The sequence below is a fragment of the Zootoca vivipara genome, chromosome 13, assembly GCF_965207765.1.
Source record: "Zootoca vivipara chromosome 13, rZooViv2.hap1.1, whole genome shotgun sequence".
Taxonomy (NCBI): domain Eukaryota; kingdom Metazoa; phylum Chordata; class Lepidosauria; order Squamata; family Lacertidae; genus Zootoca; species Zootoca vivipara.
The window spans coordinates 5,238,486-5,258,944 of NC_142596.1; the positions used below are offsets into that span (position 1 = coordinate 5,238,486).

The window sequence follows — 20,459 nt, forward strand, 5'->3', positions numbered from 1 at the left end:
CTGTGCAGCCCTTGCTAACTCGGCCCAAGCTCCTCTCTGCCTCCTGCAGGCAGCTAATAACAAGAATTAGCTGTGGCTGAAATGATGGAGAAACCACATGCAGTGTTAACTCCGCCTCCAGTTTCCCCAGCCTATGGCAGCAACCGCAAGTCTCAAGAGCTGCTTGGCAAAAAAACCACCCCATAATCTCTCTGCAGCCAATCGTCTGGTAGGTTCCTTAAGAATGCTGGTCCATTACTAGCCTGGACTTCTGGAGCCACTTTCCTCCTCCTGTTCCTCCTCCTGTTCTCCCATAAGAAACATAAACAAACAAACAAAGCACCCTGCACTGGCGTTTGAACTTCTTCCTCTCCCCCCCCCCCATCTCTGTGTGTGCACTGCTTGTGGGAGGGCAGTGGGTGTTGCGTTTATGTGATTGTGATTGTCTCCCAGTCTCTCTCTCCTCCATCCCCAGGTTGGCTTTTGCAGGGACCAGCTCCTAGCTTACCAGTTTGATTATTAACAGAGCCAGTCCAGCAATCACTGTGGACTGAGCTCTTTCTTTCATTGTAAAAGAAAGACGTGCTCTGTGTGAAATACTACTCTTTCCCCCCCCTCTACGTTTGGGGGGGGGCAGTGGGTGGTGTGTGTGATTGTCTCTGTGTCTCTCTCTTCCCCGCTCCCCAGGTGTTTGCTTTTGGGACTGAAGCAGCTTTCTCAGCCTCAGGCTCTCAAGACTCAATGTTTAATTATATTTGAGTATCTAAAAGTGTGACACTGAGTTGCCTTTTTTCTTGTTTAGTAATGTAATTCATTTTTAGGGAACATTCTGTTACCTTACCTATGATGTGGAAGAAATAAAGGGAGGGTATGATATCTATGCTGCTGATTCCTTCTACAGTTTTTAATTTTAGGAAAAAATATGCTAAGTTAACATTATTGGTACAGTACAATAACAAAACAGTTATAACAATGTGTGTAAGTAAAATTTTATCAGTTTTAAAGTTAGACCTGTAAGTACGGTAGTAAGTTGCCAGGTCATTACCACATTCACTTCTACATAGCTCCAGCCTTATTTCGATATATATCGAAATATCACAATGTTTAGCTAGTGATATATCGTGATGTTAAAAATCAGATATTGCCCAGCCCTATCCCTCAGTAGGATTTAGGGTTGCATACGAGAATCATTCCCATGTATAACTGAAACATACAGGTGATCCCACCTGCCATTGAACCCAATGGGTTTTGACTATACACAATTTTGACTTTAGGAATGGTTCGCGGAACGAAGCCCCTGCATAAGCTGTGGACCTACTGTATGGAGTTATGTATGCTGAGGAGGCTACCCCCCGAGTGGGGGGCAGGGGCAGAGAGTGCAACAGATGATACTTTGGAGAAACAAACATGCTATGTAGACCTATATTTCTTACCTATTCTTTAAAAGCAAATAGCTAATTCTGTTGAATGAAATCTGTTTGTTTGAACCATGTTTCTTTTTGAAGCTAACTAATGTCATAGCCAGTGGGTCTATGTGTGTACAGTCAAACCTCGGGTCCCGAATGGCTTCATTTTGGAACGTTTTGGCTCCCAAATGCCAAAAACCCGGAAGTAAGTGTTCTGGTTTTCGAATGTTTTTCAGAAACTGAACGTCCAATGCGGCTTCTGCTTGAGTACAGGAAGCTCCTGCAACCACTCAGAAGCCTCAGTTGTCAAACATTTCAGAAGCCGAACGGGCTGCGTTTGACAACCAAGGTTTGACTGTATTAACCTTGAGTTCTTTCTGACAGAGGGGCCGTCACACAGGTGAAGATGGGATTAGACCTATGAGAATTAGCACCAAAAGCCATCCTGTGTGGCTACAAATAAGATATGAAACATGCCTTGTAGTGGCACCTTAAAGATGAATAACTTACTGTGGCATAATTTTTGTAGAGTAGAGCCTAGTTCCTTAGGTGCATGGAATATTGTCCTTGTTGGCTGGTTATTATTAGTCTTACGTGTACACAAATCCAGAAAAGGTTTGCAAACTCTTATGATTCTCCTTCCTAAAATGGAAGAGTGCAGTAGGGCTGTCATGTTTCTGTGCAGATGTATACACTAGAATAATCCGTTTGAAATACCAGTCATTAGTGGCTTATTTTTCTTGAGATCCTAATTTAACATCTGAAGAGACAATGACTTTCTGCAGTGGGGAAGATAATCCCATATCTTGATGGATCTATCTTTGAGCTTGTTTAGCAGAAAAAGACATCTGAGCAGTGTATTGCAAAAGTCTTAAAATCTCATTAAATCTTGACTAGCCTGGCTTGATACAGCTTAATACCTGAAGCAGAAAATCTAAATCACAGCCCCTTTCATAATTAATACAAGACAGAAGCCTCTGGAAAATTCTACAATGGGGCTTATGCGGGAGGAAACTTCTGTGTTCTTCTGCAGCTTCCCATTCATTTTAGTTGTGGCTTGCACAGGAAAACTTGCCTGTGGATTCTGCTCTGTTTGTGTTTGGTCCAAATGTGCCCTAAGTCTTCTGTCAGTGGCTTTCTCTTTACTTTGATTCAATCCACCTCTGCTTGGGCATAATGTTCCTCAGTAGCATTTTCTAGACTTCCGATACCTGAGGCAGACTGAGCAGAAACTGGAGGTACATGAGTACTGGATCATGCAGAGACTTAGGAAAAAGATGTCTTTGTGGGAAGGTACCTGGGCTTGCACAAGCCTTTTAGTTATTCTTTATCCTAATGGCATATCAGCAGTACTGCCATGGCACACAATTTACGAGTTAGCGACCAAAGCTTTCTCACACTAGTGGGGATGGGAAATGCAAAATATATCTAGCTGCTGCCTGCCTAAACTCTGAAACCTCCTGTATCATGCTCTTCAGTGTGTAAAGTTCACTTTAGAAACACTTTATTTCATGCTTCATGCAACTTCTGCAGCAGGAAGCAGTCGGTCACCAGACCTGTGCTGTTGATGGGTGCAGCAGCTCACCACTTCCTGTTGCTGAAGTGAGGAAACAAAAGAAATGTCAGCGGGTGGCTCATTCTAGCCACTCATTAAAAGCTGCAAGTACTGTAGTTCTAAGACTTTCCATTGTTTCCATGAAGTGAAGAGAGAGAGTGCTTGTAAAAAAACCAACAACCCATGAACCCTGTGTACATTTCTCAAATTTGAACAGGAATTTAGTTAGTGATTGCAACTGCTATGTTATGGGCCTTGGCGCACATTACATTTAGATTAAGAGAGTTTAGGGGTTGCATATAATCTATGCACACCAGGCTTAAACATAAGCTTATAGGCACTAGTCCTTTCTATGGGATGGAATCCTTTCTGTGTGCAGGAGAAAGATTTTTTTTAAGCAGATAGTTCTTATCTCTAGGTTAAAAATTCTCAAATTTGCTATAAACAAGAACCCACTGACAGCATATGAATCAATATGGCTAACTTGACACAACAACCCACCCATGCAAACAAAACTCACTCACAAAACTGTAGGCAACGACCCATGCCCTGGGCCCTCCAACCTCTCTCAACACCAATGAAAACTAATACATGAATAGAAAGGGAACCTACTGACATGAAACTGACACATAAACCTTGCACATATACCATGTAAAAGAGTGAAAGTTTACTACCCTCTCCCCCCCCCAACCTCACGCTCTCTCCCCAACTATCTTCTCCCCCAAACTTTTTCTGCATCAAAGTCTCACATCGAATCTGTAGAAAGGACTTTACAATCTGAAAATAAAGACAATTATGTACTTTTGCAACCCCCGAAAATCTTTGATAAAAAAACAATTTAAAAATTGCTTTATAATTGGGGTGGGCAAGTAAGGACAGCCATCCAGTAGCTCTCAATGCTATGTCTACTATATTGGTTGTCAGTTTTTCTAATTTAATTATCATTAAACTCTCACATGTGTTGCCATTTTGTGCTGATTACTGTGATTGCAATGGTCGCTGCTTTGAGTACCGGTATGTTTATGAAAGGCAGGATATAAGCTACATAGACCAAGGGGGAAAGAGTTCAAGCCTTTACATATCAGTCAGTAGTTGCGGGAGGAAGAACACACAGGAAAAGGTGGAACTTAGCAACAGAAGTGAGCTGTTTTGAGTGAAATGCCATCTTTATTAGCAGAAGCCATGTTAAAACTCTTGTCTGATGTTAACTCTTCAGTTGTATTTTTTGAAGTTAACTGCTCATTTTAGATTTTTCTGGAGTAGTCCAGGGCTCAGAAATTTATTCCATTGCAACAGAATGAATGCCATGTCAGTCACAGCTTATTCCATTTTCATTCTGCTATACTACACATTTTATCTCTAATACTGTTCAGTATGATTAAATGCAAGCTCTTCATGCCCTTGACAGATAAATTTATACAATTGATTTTAACACTGGGCATTTTTTGGAACTGTTTGTTGAGAAGGGTTGATCACTTAATGGGGGAGGGGGGGGGGTAGGCAGAGAATAGTCTCCATGGATGGATTCGGGATAGGTTTAACTCTGGAGGTGGTTAGCCACTTCATGATGTGTAAAATGTCGGCCTTTTGGATTCTGCATGACTAGAAAGCAAGACTGCTTAGACTTACATATGTAGCTTTAGGAAGCAGCCAGATCTGTTTCAGAGCCACTCTGCGTCTTTCCAGTTCTGCTCATTTTTCAGAACCAAACTAAACCTGTTAAAAACAAAGTTCTGTTCCCCCTCCCATTCACTGTAATGGATAATTTTAAAAGAGCAATATACCGTAATCACCAGTTTCACAGAAGTGGATGAAATTTTGAGGAACCCATCCAGAGTGAATTAAGCCTGACAAGTTGTAGGCACCTTTTACCTTTTTTTTAAAAAAGGAAATAGTTTTCTGCCAGATTTGGATGTCATTTGCAGGTACTGTACAGTCACCCCTTCTCAGGGGATGAAACCTGTTAAATTTCAGAATGATATCTGCAACAGACAGGCTATTTACTCTTTAGAGGTGGGTAGAGTAGGAACCATAGGGTGGGGTGGGGGAGTCTGTGGCTCTCCAGGAAAATCTGGGGCAGAGAAAATGTCATCATAATCCCGAGCAAGGAACCTGTTAACAACAAGCGTCATTGGTGGGAGTGAACTTCTGTCTACCACCAAAGACTTTTGGGTTACAGCTGCTTCTGTAACCCAAAAGTCCCATTGTGAAAGTGAAGCTCCACTCACACTTCTCCAGAGCCCAGCAAGCGTGAGACTGGAAGTCCTCTTTCATAATAAAGTAATACTGAGAATTCCAAACTTCAGTATTTACAGAGTTCTCTCTGCCTACCACGATGATAGACAATATCTAATTTGAGAACAAAGCAGCAGAAACCTGCGGAAACCTAATTAACACAAATCTATCTTTCCCTCAGGAATTGATTTTAAAATCAGAACAATAGAACTAGATGGGAAGAAAATCAAACTACAGATATGGTAAGTTTTTTAAACATGCAACTTGCCTCTGGAGCTAGAGACTTCAGATCATGTTTGTAAATTTCACACTCCCAGTAAAATAGTGCCTTGAATGTGACAACCAGGGGCTGTAACATCTGGGTGCTCCCAGTGATGACAGACATAGTTCCCTCCTAAGATTGTTAAAGAAGCATGCTGTATGTACTCAGCAGACAGCATGAGAGGATCTCCTCACACAATATAAAATCAGCTCCACTTGTCCACCTTCCTAGCAGAGAATGTAGAAGCTGAGATCACTGCACTTGGAATGGAAAGATTGCACTAATAAAACTACAATTTAATTAAATGCATACAGTTGGGGGAGATGGTGCACATGGATGAAAACCAAACTGTACATGTAAGGGCTTACTTGGCAGTAACTTCTATTAGAAGTAGGGCTTGCTTCCAAATGTGTCAGGGATTTAGCTATAAAACTACTGTCAAGATCAGCCTTCAACCTGGTGTTTTGCAGGTTGTAATGGCTGGGGCTGATGGAGGTTATAGTTTGTAACACATGAAGGGGTTGGGAAAGGCTAATCTAGAACCTCCTTGCTTGTAAATACAGCTTGTATAACTTGTACTTTGAATGCAAATGTATTGAGAATGAGGCTGTAACATTTTGCTTAATTGTACTTGTCCAACGTAGAATGTAATTGCAAGGCACTTGTAGAATTGTCTCATTTATTTTTAAATTGAAAGGTCCTCATTAAGGGCATTGGTATTGGATGGGGGGTGAGCACTGAATTCATCTCCAATCCCCCCCCCCCAAATTTCTTACATCTGTTTTGGTTTACAGGGATACTGCTGGTCAGGAAAGATTCCGCACCATTACAACTGCATACTACAGAGGAGCCATGGTCAGTGCTCTTTTTCATGCATAGTTTTTCAACTGTTATAAAAAGATATCAGCATCTCACTTTATTATCAAATATACACGGTTGAAGATAAATATTTGGCCTTGCTTGACAGAAGAGCTGTTTTGTATCTGTCTTGTATCTGTATCTGTCTTCTAAAATCCTGTTTCCAAACATCATGATGGGAGTATTTTTTTTCACAGAAGATTTTATATTTTGCTCCCGAGCTCTCCAAACTTTTCATGTTGGTGACACACCTTTTAGACATGCATCATTTTTGCGACGCAGTATTTCAGTTTTATCTAGCAAACTAACCCCTTTCCAGCCCTGGGAGGAGCACAGGGACCATTTGTGTGACACACTGCAGCCCACATATGTGTTGCGACACACAGTGTGGAAAGCTGTGTTTTAATCCAACACCCATCCAGTGTTAAAAATTCAGATATACAGGTGAAACTCGGAAAATTAATTTTTACTAATTCTTTCTTTTGGAAATTCCACAGTAATAAAACAAATAGTTACAATAATACAAAAATAAATATTGCTATTACATTTCATTAATTACATTCCATTTATAATTGACCCGCCCAACGACAAATAATTAAAATTACAACAAATAAAGGCTTGACATACAGTGGTACCTCGCAAGATGAATGCCTCGCGCAACGAAAAACTCGCAAGTGTTTTGCGTTGCGCGAGGGACTCGCAAGACGACAAGGTTTTCTATGGCCACTGCTTCGTCTTGCGAAGCACGGCCATAGAATGTAGCGCAGGAAGGCGGCAAAGGAAGATCAGCTGTCAGCGTGGGAAGTGCTGAGGGGGCCGGCCCGGGATCGGTTGCTTCAGTGCCGCCGCCGAGGCGAGCGGGAGAAAAGCGTGCGGTGCTCGCCTTCCGGACGGCCCGGATCGGCCCCCTCAGCACCGCCGCCTCCCGGGAACGCGCCCTCTCTCCCTGCCTCCCTCCGCCCGCCGTACCTGCTGCCCACCGTATCTCGCCAGCTCGGAATCGTTGGCGATCCAGCAGGAGCAGCAGCAGGGCTTGCCAGGCAGCCCTTGGTGGCAACAGCGGCGCCGCCAGAGCCTTAAAAATTTCCGGAGCGGCTGTGGCGGGTGAGTCGGTGCCTTTTTTGTGCTTTTTTGCCCATAGGAACGCATTAATTAAGTTTCAATGCATTCCTATGGGAAACCGCGATTTGCAGGACGAATTTTTCGTAAAACGAATTGACCTGTGGAACGAATTACATTCGTCTTGCGAGGTACCACTGTACCTTGCTTTGCATGCCATGCATCTATCTCATATATTGGATTCATCTTTTAAGTTGTGTTACTGAAATAAATGCACTTTTCGACGATATTCTAATTTTCCGAGTTTCACCTGTATAAGCTAATTGCCAAATCACACCCTAGTTGCCACAACAGAATGTATAGGCACTATTGGGGGGGTTAATAAAATTATTACTGTTATTATTGTTATTATTATCATTATTATTATCATCATCATTTCTATACCACTTTATATTTTAAACAAAAAATCTCAAAGCAGTTTACAACAAAATAAAACATCAAAGAAAACAATCCAGAATAAAACAAAATTATGTGCTCCTTGGAGGAAAAGGTGGGATATAAATGCAATAACAACAACAACAACAACAACAACAACAACAATAATTAATATTTATTTATGCCCTGCCCATCTGGCTGGGCTTCCCCTGCCACTCTGGGCGGCTTCCAACAAACATTAAAATACATCAAATATCACAGATTAAAAACTTCCCTAAACAGGGATGCCTTTAGGTATTTTCTAAATGTCAGGGTGTCTGATGGGAGGGTGTTCCACAGGGCGGGTGCTCTTCTGCTTACCTGCTTAAGATAGCTGGAGGGGCCAGCTAGATGGAGATGTCAGTTGCCAGTCTGGCATCCAAGGATCTCCACATGGTAGGAATTGGACCCGTGGCAGTCACAAAATGCGCCTGGCATCTGAGGGATTTCTATTACTGCTCCCATCATCCGTGTTGGCTTCAGAATATAATTGGGAATTGTTTCCTGGTTGTAGGTTTTTCCATTAGTATCTGGTTGACCACTGTGAGAACAGGATGCTGAACTTGATGGGCCCTCTGGCTTGAATCCAGCAGCCAAGCACTTATGTTCTTACTCTGTTTTTTGTAGGGTATTATGCTGGTTTATGATATCACAAATGAGAAGTCCTTCGACAACATTAAAAACTGGATAAGAAACATAGAAGAGGTATGTGTCTACAAGGGAACAACCAGCTTTGAGTGCTACCGTAGCTTCATGAAATTTCACCAACATCATCTCTTAAATTGCACTGTGATCAGGACAGCTGCTGCCATGTCAGTGGGAAGTGGGGGCTAAGTGACTTTGATTCACTGGTAGGAATCGAGTGAAATGTTCTTACAGGATGTCAGGTAAATCCACACACATAAAGTGGTGGAGAGAAGGATAAATTGATTCTGACTGCTTTCTTTGGGCAGTATTAGATGAGGGTATCCTCTAACCTGATGGAATAGAGATGAAACAAGAACTTGGTTATAAAAATTTAAGGGGACTACCAAGATGTATATTGATGGTCTATCTACTCTTGAGCATACATGGTTGGATAATATTTCAATTTTTATCTTTGAATAATGGCACTTAGAGATCCCTTTCTACTTGTTGAGCATTTTGTTAAGCTCTGAGCTAAACTTTTATTTATTTTTTCACATAGCTGAAGCTTTCTTTTAACCACTTGGTGCTTATTTAACCACCAGAATGAGGCCCTGCATTTTGACACAGTCCTTCCTCTGTAAAATGAAGCAATGAAAGTTTAAAGGACAGAGTTAAAGGAAGAGGTGGTGTCTCAAGAGATGAATTAATCAGACAATTCTTCATGAGCAAAATATGGCTAGCTTTGTTCTGATGTAATAAAAAATGTGTGAATTTGTGCTTTCTGTTGCCTCTGAATAGCTTAGTTCTTGTTATGTATCTGGCATATCAAGATTTTGTGACTTGGCTGTTCTTGCTGTTTCTCCCTCTGTTCAGCATGCATCTTCAGATGTAGAAAGAATGATCCTGGGTAATAAATGTGATATGAATGAGAAAAGACAAGTTTCAAAAGAAAAAGGAGAAAAGGTAAATCTAGAACTCTCTGGATATAAGTGTTCTCAATACTTTGATTTGGGGGTGGTCTCTGAGCGAGCGGGTGGTGCTGTGGTCTAAATCACTGAGCCTCTTGGGCTTGCTGATTGGAAGGTTGACGGTTTGAATCCATGCAATGGGATGAGCTTCTGTTGCTCTGTCCCAGCTTCTGCCAACCTAGCATTTTGAAAGCATACCAGTGCAAGTAGATAAATAGGTACCGCTCTGGCAGGAAGGTAAAAGGCGTTTCCATGTGCTCTGGCACTCGTCACGGTGTCCCGTTGCACCAGAAGCAGTTTAGTCATGCTGGCCAGAAAGCTGTCTGTGGACAAATGCTGGCTCCCTTGGCCTGAAAAGTGAGATGAGTGCCACAACTCCATAGTCGCCTTTGACTGAAGTTAACCGTCCAGGGGTCCTTTACCTTTCTTTTTTCTTTTCTACCCTTGAGTTCCTTGAGACAGCAGTTTTCCTTGAGCATCTCAGAATCAACATTACTGAGATGAAATATTCATAATAGGACTGTAGGTCATAATATGCTAGCCATCAAGTTCATCAAGTAGACAAGTTTAAATCACAAGAGTTTAAATACCCAAGACTAAAGACCCAGCAACACAGATAACAAGCAAAAGATTCAGGACATGAGACCCTTGAAAGCCCCACGACCATGCAGACTGGACAGCCATTAACTTTAATTCTTATTTTGTGAATAGACAACAGTTAGCCGCCCAGAGTGGCAGGGGAAGCCCAGCCAGATGGGCGGGGTATAAATAATAATATAATTAATATAATATAATATAATATTATTATTATCACAGTTTTAAAAAGTGCCAGTTGAAATCAGTTGTATGTTCTCACTTCTACTGTGGTTGTATCTGGGTCACAGCCCTTATGTCCTGAACCAGTTTTGATTCTGTTTAGTTTTAGCATTAAAACTCAAAACATTGAGGTTTGCCTAATGCAGGCTTGAAAACTAACTTCAAGGACTCGTTAAAGTAGACTTCAAAACCAATGCAAGCCTTTAACATTCAGTTCAGATCTTAATCTGAATTGAACCGTGGGTAAGGGTGGAAACCGACATTTCCTGTGGTGTGTAATTTGGGGAGGGTAACTTGGCACTCCAGCCCCAATTCCGCTCATTCCATCCCTCTTCCATTGGAGCTAATGGAGTAAAGCTATGATAGAAAGGGGCAGGGAGGGAACATCTTAGAAACCAGTTCAATGGGAGGAAGCTGCTCTGTTAGATTGCTGGGGTGGAAGGAATTGGGGTGGAATTCTGCAGATGATGGGCAAGAGAAGACAGTTTTCCAGTACCTCAGATTGGCTCAGTTACTCAGGTTTTTCCAATTAGGTAATTTCCAGTTTTAATTCTAGAGCAGGCATCCCCAAACTTTGGCCCTCCAGATGTTTTGGACTACAATGCCCATCTTCCCCGACCACTGGTCCTGTTAGCTAGGGATCATAATCATGGGAGTTGTAGGCCAAAACATCTGGAGGGCCGCAGTTTGGGGATGCCTGTTCTAGAACCTCACTCATTTCTAAGAACCCTTAACTGGTTAAAAACACCATTTGGTGTTGCTTGTCATACTGGATAGTATGCTAGCATCTTGGCATATTTTAGCTTTTCAAAATCAATGAAAATGGGAAAAAAATCCAGCAGGTAACAAGTAAATGCAGAAGGTGCATTCCAGAGGGAGACATGGTGCCTCCTATGTGCCCACGGGATGCTTCAGTCCATTCCAGTGCTGGTGCCCAAATGATATTCCAAGAGGTGAGGCCACCTAAAGGGAAAATGAGCCTGTTTGTGAATCATCTACATGGGACCTTTTGCACATTGGCCCCTTTGGATTCCAGTGGAAGAATGTAAGCTTGGAGGTGATAGAGATGGCATTGACTTAGCCATACATTCTGCTTCCTACTTTTTATCAAGCTGTAGTATAGTTTGGCAGTTAGACGTATGTTGAAAATCCACTTTTTAAAACACTAATGAGTTCTTATTAACACTTTTGCAGTTAGCAATTGATTATGGAATCAAATTTCTGGAGACAAGTGCAAAATCGAGCATAAATGTGGAAGAGGTAAGAGTCGCTAACAACTAGGTATACACCTGGAGGTTAAAATATTTTCTGATGTTGTGTTATAGATGCATTAAACAAAGTCCTATACTTACACAGATGCTCTTGTGTGGTCTTCTGGGGTGGGGTTCAAATCTTAGTTTGAGTTGCTAGCCAGGGATTATTCGTATGGCCACTAACACCTTGCTGAGTACTCTGGGGAAGCAGCATGAGTCCTTTGTACCTCTTTTGCAGTGCTTCCATGGGCATGGGGAAAAGTGGGAATCAGTTATGTGATAAAGCACATGCTTTGCTGCATGCAGATGGGCCCAGGTTCAATCCCAGGAATTTCCAGCAAAAAAAGATCAGGTAGCAGGTGATAAGAGAGACCCTTTCAGACCCAGAGAAGAACTGTTTGAGCCAAGAACATAGTATTAAGTGGGAGTGCTCAGGGGAGTCCATAAAAGAGTGCTTTTACTTTGAGGCATGTTGAGGTCTCAAAGATCCCCTTTAGAAGCCAGTTCCTATAAGACCAAAAGTTTAATGGGACAAAGATTTTTCAACTCCAATAAAGAAATTATTGTACTTTTCATTTTTTTAAAAAAGCGCTCTGCACTCTTAAATGTGTAAGATGTGATGATTAATTTGTGGGGGGTTTTCTGATTACTCTCCCTTTTTTCTTGGTTCTAGGCTTTCTTCACCCTTGCACGGGATATCATGACAAAACTCAACAAAAAAATGGTTGGTTTTTCTCATTATTTGTATCACATAATTATTATATTTTCTACCAAATTCTGAGATTCAGAGTGGTGTTCAACTATGTTTTACTGTGAGTCGACTCAATCAAATTAATGAACATGGCTAAGTAAGGCTTATTAATTTCAGTTGGTCTGGTTTGAGTAAAAAACTTAGTTGAATACCATCCCCACAGTTTTGCCAGGCAATAGTAGCTAGCAAAATTTTTGTTCTTTCAAGCATACCTCTCTCCTCCAAAGAGGTGGGAACTTGTCTGTGACATGCTGAGCTTGGGAGGTGCTGGGGGCGCCTGTGAACCTGAACCCAGCAGTGACAAGCTCCCATCTTCCTCAGTCTGGAGCTGAGATAGAGACTACTCCTTGTTGGGCTCATCTTCACTCTAGCCCAGGCATCCCCAAACTGCGGCCCTCCAGATGTTTTGGCCTACAACTCCCATGATCCCTAGCTAACAGGACCACTGGTCAGGGATGATGGGAATTGTAGTCCAAAACATCTGGAGGGCCGAAGTTTGGGGATGCCTGCTCTAGCCAGATGCTTCCTTTCATGGTGAATCCTTGACTTTGTGCAGAAAGGAACTCCTCGATCAATCTAATGCTTTTTGTTTCATTTGGAACTGGAAACAACATTATAGCATAGAACAAACTCAAAACAAAGGAAGTTCTTACCATTGCTTTGTGCACATTTTGAACAAATTATGTAGTGTGCCAATGTTGCACATGGCAGTGGGAATATGAAGATTACATTCCTTTCCATATGCTCAAAAGCAACATTCTGCACAGTTCCTTCTCAAGGTCTGCAGTTAGGAGGCCCCTAGCCAAACATTTGTAAATATTGGAACTGGCCTGCAATAGTACTAGAGCTTATCTGGTGACATCCCACAGGTATTTTGTTTAAGCTTTTGGCTTTCCACATCTAAATGGCTGCAGCTTGTCTTCCTTAGAGGACTCTCTTAAGTGCCAGTGAGTTTGCATTTGTGTCTTTAAGATGCAAGTCAGGCACCACAATCTGATTCCTGTCTCCACCCTCACAGTGTAATATAAATGATGTGCTACAACATTTGCCTTTTTAATGGGAACTTGTGCACACATCTTCATGAGGCCTTGCCATTAAGACATTAGATCTTAGGTGCATTAGAAGTGGCAAAATAGAGCATGCAGGTCTGAACCCTTGTGCCATCCTCCAGGAATGCTCCTGCACAAGCCTTGCTGAAACTCATGGGACATGTGCAAGAAAACAGAAGTAATTCTCATTTCTTTGAAAGAGGTCTGCTCAGGAGAGTTTCCTGCCGCATTGTGCTCTGTTAAAATCAGATGTGGTGCTCTTTGAATTTTCCATTAGAGATTTCCCCCAACTGTTTCACTTGTCTTGTGCTGCAAAGGGATGCAATTGTGTTCCTGTTTGTTTTCAAAAACCACCCAATAAGCTAGATTCCCTCCTACAGGGAAAAGAGGCCCCATTTGTTCTGCTCAGGCATTGTCCCATTTGGGATAAGGTTTTCTCACTTGGCATAGAACTGCCTTTGCCTCCTGTGCTACCTTGATTGTACTGACAGCTAAAGACCCACTTGCTTATCTATCCTTTGGGGAAACTTGAATGTGTCTGATGAGTCATTCCTAGTTTGCTGCACTGTGAATTCTGAATCAATTTGTATGATGTTTTAAGGCCTTTTTTGTGTGTATTTTTTTGGCTTGTCTGTCTTCCACCCTAATCTGCTAAGGGAGGAAGGCCAGGATTTAAATGTAGTGACATAAAGAAAGCAAGGCTGTCTCCTGTGTAGTGTCCATGTACAGGAGGCATAATCAAGCTGAACCTTCTCTTTCATGAACTTTAGGAATAGAATTTGCACATGAATCTGCTGCTGCTCTTTGGCAAAGCTCCTTTTCACTACAGTGAGGCAGATGTATTCATTATTCCATGATTTCCCAAATGCCGAGTAGCTGAATCAAAATTGTGGAGTCTTACACCTGAAGAGGTTCTGAGCACACCCACCCACCCTGGTGTCTGCATGAGTTTCTGTTCCTGGCATAACTTCAGCAAGCATGGAACAGTGACTCATGCAGGGCTGCAAAGGGCTTCCACCTCTGAGGGCAGGTAACTACTGCAACTCTGTAAGTTGTGAATAAATGCTCCAGATGGGGCAGAATTACACAGCCTAAGCAAAGGAGGAGGCCTTAGTAGAGCAATGAGGTGTATAGAGCAGGGTAGTCCAATGCATGGCCCTCAATACCTTTTTGGCGACCCTCACCAACATTTGATGCCTCTCTCTCATCCTCCCCCCCCCAATACACCCCCCGCTGCCCTTGTGCTGCCTCCCCAAAGTTGGGTAAGAGAGAAGCTGGGCTTTGGGAAGGAGGCATGTGGACTCTAGAACCCTGACAGAGCCTGGCACCTCGCTTGGCTGGCTTTGGGAAGGCAGCGTGAGAGCTGGGAGGGGAGCATCTAATTTTCCAAAGCACTCTTCTGTGCCCTGTGTGGGCAACTGCTTGACCTCTTGTTTTGAGTACACAATCATACAGTGTACGATTTATGTACTAGTTTTTCATTGGATTTGAGTTTTGTTTGGAGGGGAGGCAAAAAAATCCAAAGGATTTGTTCATTCTACGACAATAATACACCTTATATCTTCTTCTTCTTTTTCTTATGTCTCTCCTTAGAATGACAACAGTTCAGCAGGTGCAGGTGGGCCAGTGAAAATAATGGAAAACAGATCAAAGAAGAGCAGCTTCTTTCGATGCACACTGCTTTGATGAACTCCTAATAATAGACTGCAGCATACCTAGAGAGAGAGAAAACCCTTTTCCTGCTTCTCTGAAAGCACAGGCTCATCTGGCCTCAGAGCTGTTACCACCAGGCTGCTGCTGAGAGCTCTGTTTGAATGTAGAGTGTGCTAAACCAAGAGAGAAAAGGATTTTGGTTCGCTCTGCTTCTCAGCAAGTCGGGCTCCCTCTTCTCAAACACGGAAGCTGTGAAGTTGAGAGACACATGTGCAGGAGCTAAATCTTCTTTATTACTTTGTTTCACTGCCTGCTTCAAAAGCTGCTAAGTTTTTCTTTGCACACTCATATTTGCCCTCTGTTGCCTGCTAGAGCACAGTCTTAGCACTTGTCTTTGCACAGCTTTCTTTCTTTTCGTTCTGGTAAGCATTCCCCAGCATTCCTCCCCCCAGCTGTAGTATAAAGGGATAAGATTGGATCCCACACTGAATACAGAGGGCATGGTCATAGATACAGCACCCATGCTCAGAGCGTCGCCATAGAGCCAATAGAATTCTGCCTACAATTATTCATGGGCATCATAAGAGGCCCTTAGAACTCTGTGTGCTTCCTATATCCTCAACCAGTTGCCCTCCTCAACTCAGTGTAATTTACTTGTGCTCTGTCAAGGCAAAAGGGAGGGCTAGATGGCATGTAGGCATAGACTTCCCACCAACACTGTGGCTTCTCAATCTGCCTTGTGTACTTAATAAGAAGGGGCAGGAGGGCTGAAAGCCCTGCACTTGGTGGCCTAGAATATGGCCCTAGTATTTTTCTCAGGCATAGAAATATGTCTGCAACATAAATGTGGTTTTGTAGCCTGGTGCTGGAAAGCTTAACACCCCAGGCACTTTAAATTTCTATTTGGGCTTGCCACTTTTGTTTGACAAATACACAGATCTGTTTGTATGGAAATGAACTTTTTTTTCTGAATGTACGGTGTTGCATTTCTATGTACAGAAGGTGTACTGGAACCACTTACAGTTATCTCTTACATCAATCCAATTTCACTTCTATTTCCTGCTGTATTCAGTTGAACTGCAAGGCGCTCAGTTCTCTGTTAAATGCAACTATTCCTGTATCTAAAGGTTCCTGTTTCAGCCTGTTGAATATTAATAGAAAAAGCACACACAGCACGTGTAACTATCCCATCTAGCTTTTAGTCCCTTTTTCAAAAAGCATAGTCACTGTCCTCCTGATAATGACCTTCCATGAATCTTGAGGCAACTGGTGTTGGTTCAAACATTTAGAACAGATATAAACTTAGCTGCCTTTCTCACTTAACTGAGACTCCCATACCAGCCTATTTCACCACTATTTAAATTATTTATAAAACGTTGAGTTACTTCAAATACAGGTGCTTTAGTTCTATTGATGTGCCAAACATGGACCTTTGTAAGTTAAAACCTATCTCAACACAACCTTGATGACACCACAGCTCCATGAGCCGCTGTTGTGAAACTTGTCCCATTAGCTAGCCAAACAGGCACACAACGTTGCTTTGTTTTAGAGGGTCAAATGTCAATATGATTCTAAGCATATCTTACGTCATTCAAGGTGAATAGGTTGGCCACTGGCACTCTGTAACATAACATTGGTTTTTATGTTGAACAGGTTAGGAAAAAAACATTCCTGTGGAGTTGTGAATTTTTGCACACTCTTCCTGCCCCTCTGTTTATAATCCTAACAATATTGCTCTAATTACCTCTTGGATTGCAGCATCTGGGTTGATGCATGGAAAGAGGAGTGTATCCAGCAGGAATATTAAGCAGCAAAACACAAATATGTCTGGTTGCTGTGGGTCCCATGCTTGGACTAAAGTGTTGTGGTTCTTGCTTTATAACACAAAGTGCTTTTTGGGGGGCAAGTGTGACTCCACCCACGATGAATGTCCATCTTTTTTCACGTCTGACTTCTTTGTATTGTAATCTGTATCTCAGGGGGTTTGTCTGAAAGCCAAAACTGACAAGTTCTGTGGTTCCTTTTGGCAGATTTTCTTTGCTTATGTTTCCTCTTTGTTGGCATCATACTTCATATCTTGGTTCTATGTACGAACATTTAGTCTCTATGAACTTCCCTTTGAGAGAGCCTGTAACTAGTTGAATTTATATAAAGTGCTTCTTGAAGCAGCAGCAAATTGGGGTATCTACTCTGTTTTATTTTGAAAAAATCTTGCTATTTTCTTACTTCTAGCTGTGCTAAAATGTACATAATTTGAGTAAGACCATAGGAAATTCACTTTAAGATTGGTGTAAGGATGCCACACACAGTTCACTTTCCCTCATTGTTAATATTGTTAATATTTAGTTTTAACCTGTCAAAATATTAGTGACAGAATAGTCTGTTCCCTGCTGAAGTTCTGAAAATATGTTTCATATGGAAACAACTTTAGTCTTAAGGAAATGTTGTTATAGCCTTTGCAGCAGTATTAAGTGCTATGGCTGCACTTCAAACTTTTCATAATGGTTGATTTAGCCCATTTTTCTACAAATAATATGCCTTGTCAAACGGCATTTTAAATTGTAAATCAGCTGGTTGTCCACATCAACTTATTTCCTTGAGTGCTCTAGGCAAACAGGCAAACTATGATGGTATGGGACTGCCTTTGCCTTCATTGCTTGATGCAAACATTTCTTACCCCAGAACAAGTCTTGTGTTGGGTGTTAACCCTGCAAAAGACAACATTCTTCCATTTAGCTAATAGTTGGTTAAGATTCCCCAACTGTGTCTTTTCTTCGTGATACAATACATTTGGCCTTGCTCTACAGAACTCACCCATGAAGGGTAATCCTTGATACGCTTTCCAGAGCAGAAAGCATACACACTCTTTCCATTCTTAATTTTTTTGTCGTTTACTACTGACTTTCTAAAAAGAGAGTGCAATTTTAAAACATGCATCTGTGCTTAGCTAAATTTGTTGATCCATCAAAGCATTGTCTCTCCTCCAGTTGACATTTTATAGCTTACATGCTTGGTTTTAAGTTTCATACATCTGGTTAGACTTTGATTCCTGTGTGGCATATGAAATATAATCTCTTTTTGAACTTGGTGTTCTCTCTGTACCATACTTGTAAAATACTTGCTAGCCTTTTTTGAGAAGTGTTGTTTTTTTAAAATAAATGGGGTATTTACCTGTCCCAAGTGCATTCCCACTTCTCACTTACTTGCAAATTCAATGAATAAAGTCCATTAATTCTGCTAGCCAAAATGGATGTTGTGTTAGACTTTTTTAAATTCTGTCATCAACTGGTCTGTAACAACTTGAGAGGCTTGAGACAGTAGATAAATGTGCAAACGTGTTTGGTAATTATGGAAAGGCTTGATTTAGAGTGAGTGCAATATTTGTAAGGCTAAAGACTGAAGGGGCTAACAGTAAGTCTGGTGTCACCATATTCTAGTCTTATGCCTTTCATTTTAAAATACAGTACATGTCAATACAGGGCTTCTTGTATAAGTTTCCCTACCTTAAGGGGAATTTGTAGTGTGTTCCTATGGCCTTACAAGTTTATTTTTCTGCCCAAATATCATGTTTCTCCCTTGAACTTACAATTTTAATGAGACATACTAAATTCTGAGAAATAAAGCATGATCCAGAAGAGCCTAATTTTTACATAATTATTCTGCCACGTGTGAAGCACATATTATCAATACTCCAAAAGCATAAGATGGAAAAGCTCCGGCAGATAATGTGAACTTGTCATGTGGTTAACTTGTGAACTTAATCATTAACTGTGTATTGATACTGTGTAAAAAATAAAAAAGACAAAGGGGGAGGGATAATATTTCAAGTGAACTCTTTTATAACTGCGTCTCAAATAAAATTACATAATTAAATGTTAAGTTTTTTATGAAATACACAGTGTGATCAAACAAGTTCTGTAGTGCATTATCATTCTGCCTGATGCATGCTGATGGGAGTAAAAAGAAGAAAGAACTCTCCTGAAACTGAATGGATTGATTGAACAACCTTTGTCAAATAATTCAGGGCATACCTTTGCTTAACCCTGATCGCACACCATTTTCAGAACTGCACTCAGAAAAAGTAACACATATTAGATCTACATCCCTGTCCAAATGTTGAATTACAATGCCCATCAACCCTTACTCTTTGCTGGAGCTGATGGGAGTTTTCTTGCAGCATTTGGAGAGTCAGAGGTTCCCTATCCTTTGTCTACTACTGCGTCTCCCAAGAGCTTTTTCCCCCTATCCCTGTCTGGAGATGCCAAGATACTGAGTCTGTGACTGTCTATGTGCAAATTGTCTACTCTGCCTCTCAGCTACAGACTTCTCTCTTCAGTCTTCTGTGAATGAACTACTTCCTGCTTCAATTTATTCCAATGTGAAAATCTGTAAAAGGTGACTGATACAAACATGGTCTCCAGATACATTGCATTAATATAAGGATTCTGCTAGTACAGTCACTGCTGGTTTGAAATACAGCAGAATATTGTTACTTTTGGCGAACAAAAGGATAACCTTTTGCAAATTCCTTTCAGGGTAACTGATATACAAAGCTGCTTAGGGAGCATGCAGCCCCGCTGAATCTTCAGACAAGTGGCTAAAGTTGGAAAGGAAAACTGGCAGCCGTTTCCATGCTTGCTGCAAGACTTCTGTACTAGGATAGCTAGTACTTGATTGCAGCCTATCAATATATTTTGTCTTGCTTCCACTTCCCTGCTCTTTCTGTTAAAATTATTTGGAGGCATTCCCATTTTTTATCTTGGCAATAATCTTGTTTAGGTTGAGTGTGAGAGTGACCTAAACAGCTTCATGGCTGAGCAGGGAGAATTGTGTGTTGAGCTTAGAACTAGAGAGAAGCATTTACACTGACTTCGAAGTGTGAGAGAAGCTGCGATCTTTACTACTTAATCCCATGTGTTTGGTTCCCTTCTGTAACACAGCACCAAAGTATCCCCTTCCAGCTGGTGAAGGCTGCCTGCCAGAAGTCAGTGGTTTGAAAACCCTCTATTCCACAACAGTAGCTTATCTGCTATTAATGTATTGCTAACCTAGTTTGGGCTTAATGAGTAGTGTTACAAAGGAGCAGCAAAGGGCATGCTTGCATACAGTAGGAATATCCCCACGCTGGTAGGCTTGAAGACTCATCCCCTTTTCTAAAAGTATCATGCTCAGGTTTTTTTTTAACCCTGCCAGAACATCTATATGAAGCTGTGGGGAGTGGTCATTAGGAGTTTGGGGCTGAGGTTTCATCAGTATATGGCTGAAACCCTTTTGTAGAGCAGGGGTGTTTAAAGGTTCTGGACTTCAGTTGGTTTGACAGCTATGCCCTGTTCCTGGATCGGAAGAATTTGGCTACTTCAGTCATGCATTGGTAACCTTGCAGGTAGACAATGGCCACAGCACCCCATCCCATAATTATGTATTTACAGCAATTCCAGCAGCATTTAATTAGCTAGACCTGGGGGGGGGGGTGTCCAGAGGGAAGGAGTCAGACATTACTGCAAGTATGATCCC

General features: G+C 41.6%; 1 protein-coding gene across 1 annotated transcript in view; it reads left to right on the forward strand.

Moving 5' to 3' along the window:
- Positions 1-18,192, forward strand: part of RAB8B (RAB8B, member RAS oncogene family) — a 34,104-nt gene extending 15,912 nt beyond the window's left edge. Inside the window, exons 2-8 of the mRNA XM_035132349.3 lie at positions 5,357-5,417; positions 6,232-6,292; positions 8,456-8,533; positions 9,329-9,418; positions 11,434-11,499; positions 12,166-12,216; positions 14,886-18,192. Of these exons, the coding sequence (XP_034988240.1) occupies positions 5,357-5,417; positions 6,232-6,292; positions 8,456-8,533; positions 9,329-9,418; positions 11,434-11,499; positions 12,166-12,216; positions 14,886-14,978 (500 nt within the window). The 3' untranslated portion in view covers positions 14,979-18,192. The remainder of the gene's footprint in view (positions 1-5,356; positions 5,418-6,231; positions 6,293-8,455; positions 8,534-9,328; positions 9,419-11,433; positions 11,500-12,165; positions 12,217-14,885) is intronic.
- Positions 18,193-20,459: the final 2,267 nt, after the last annotated feature.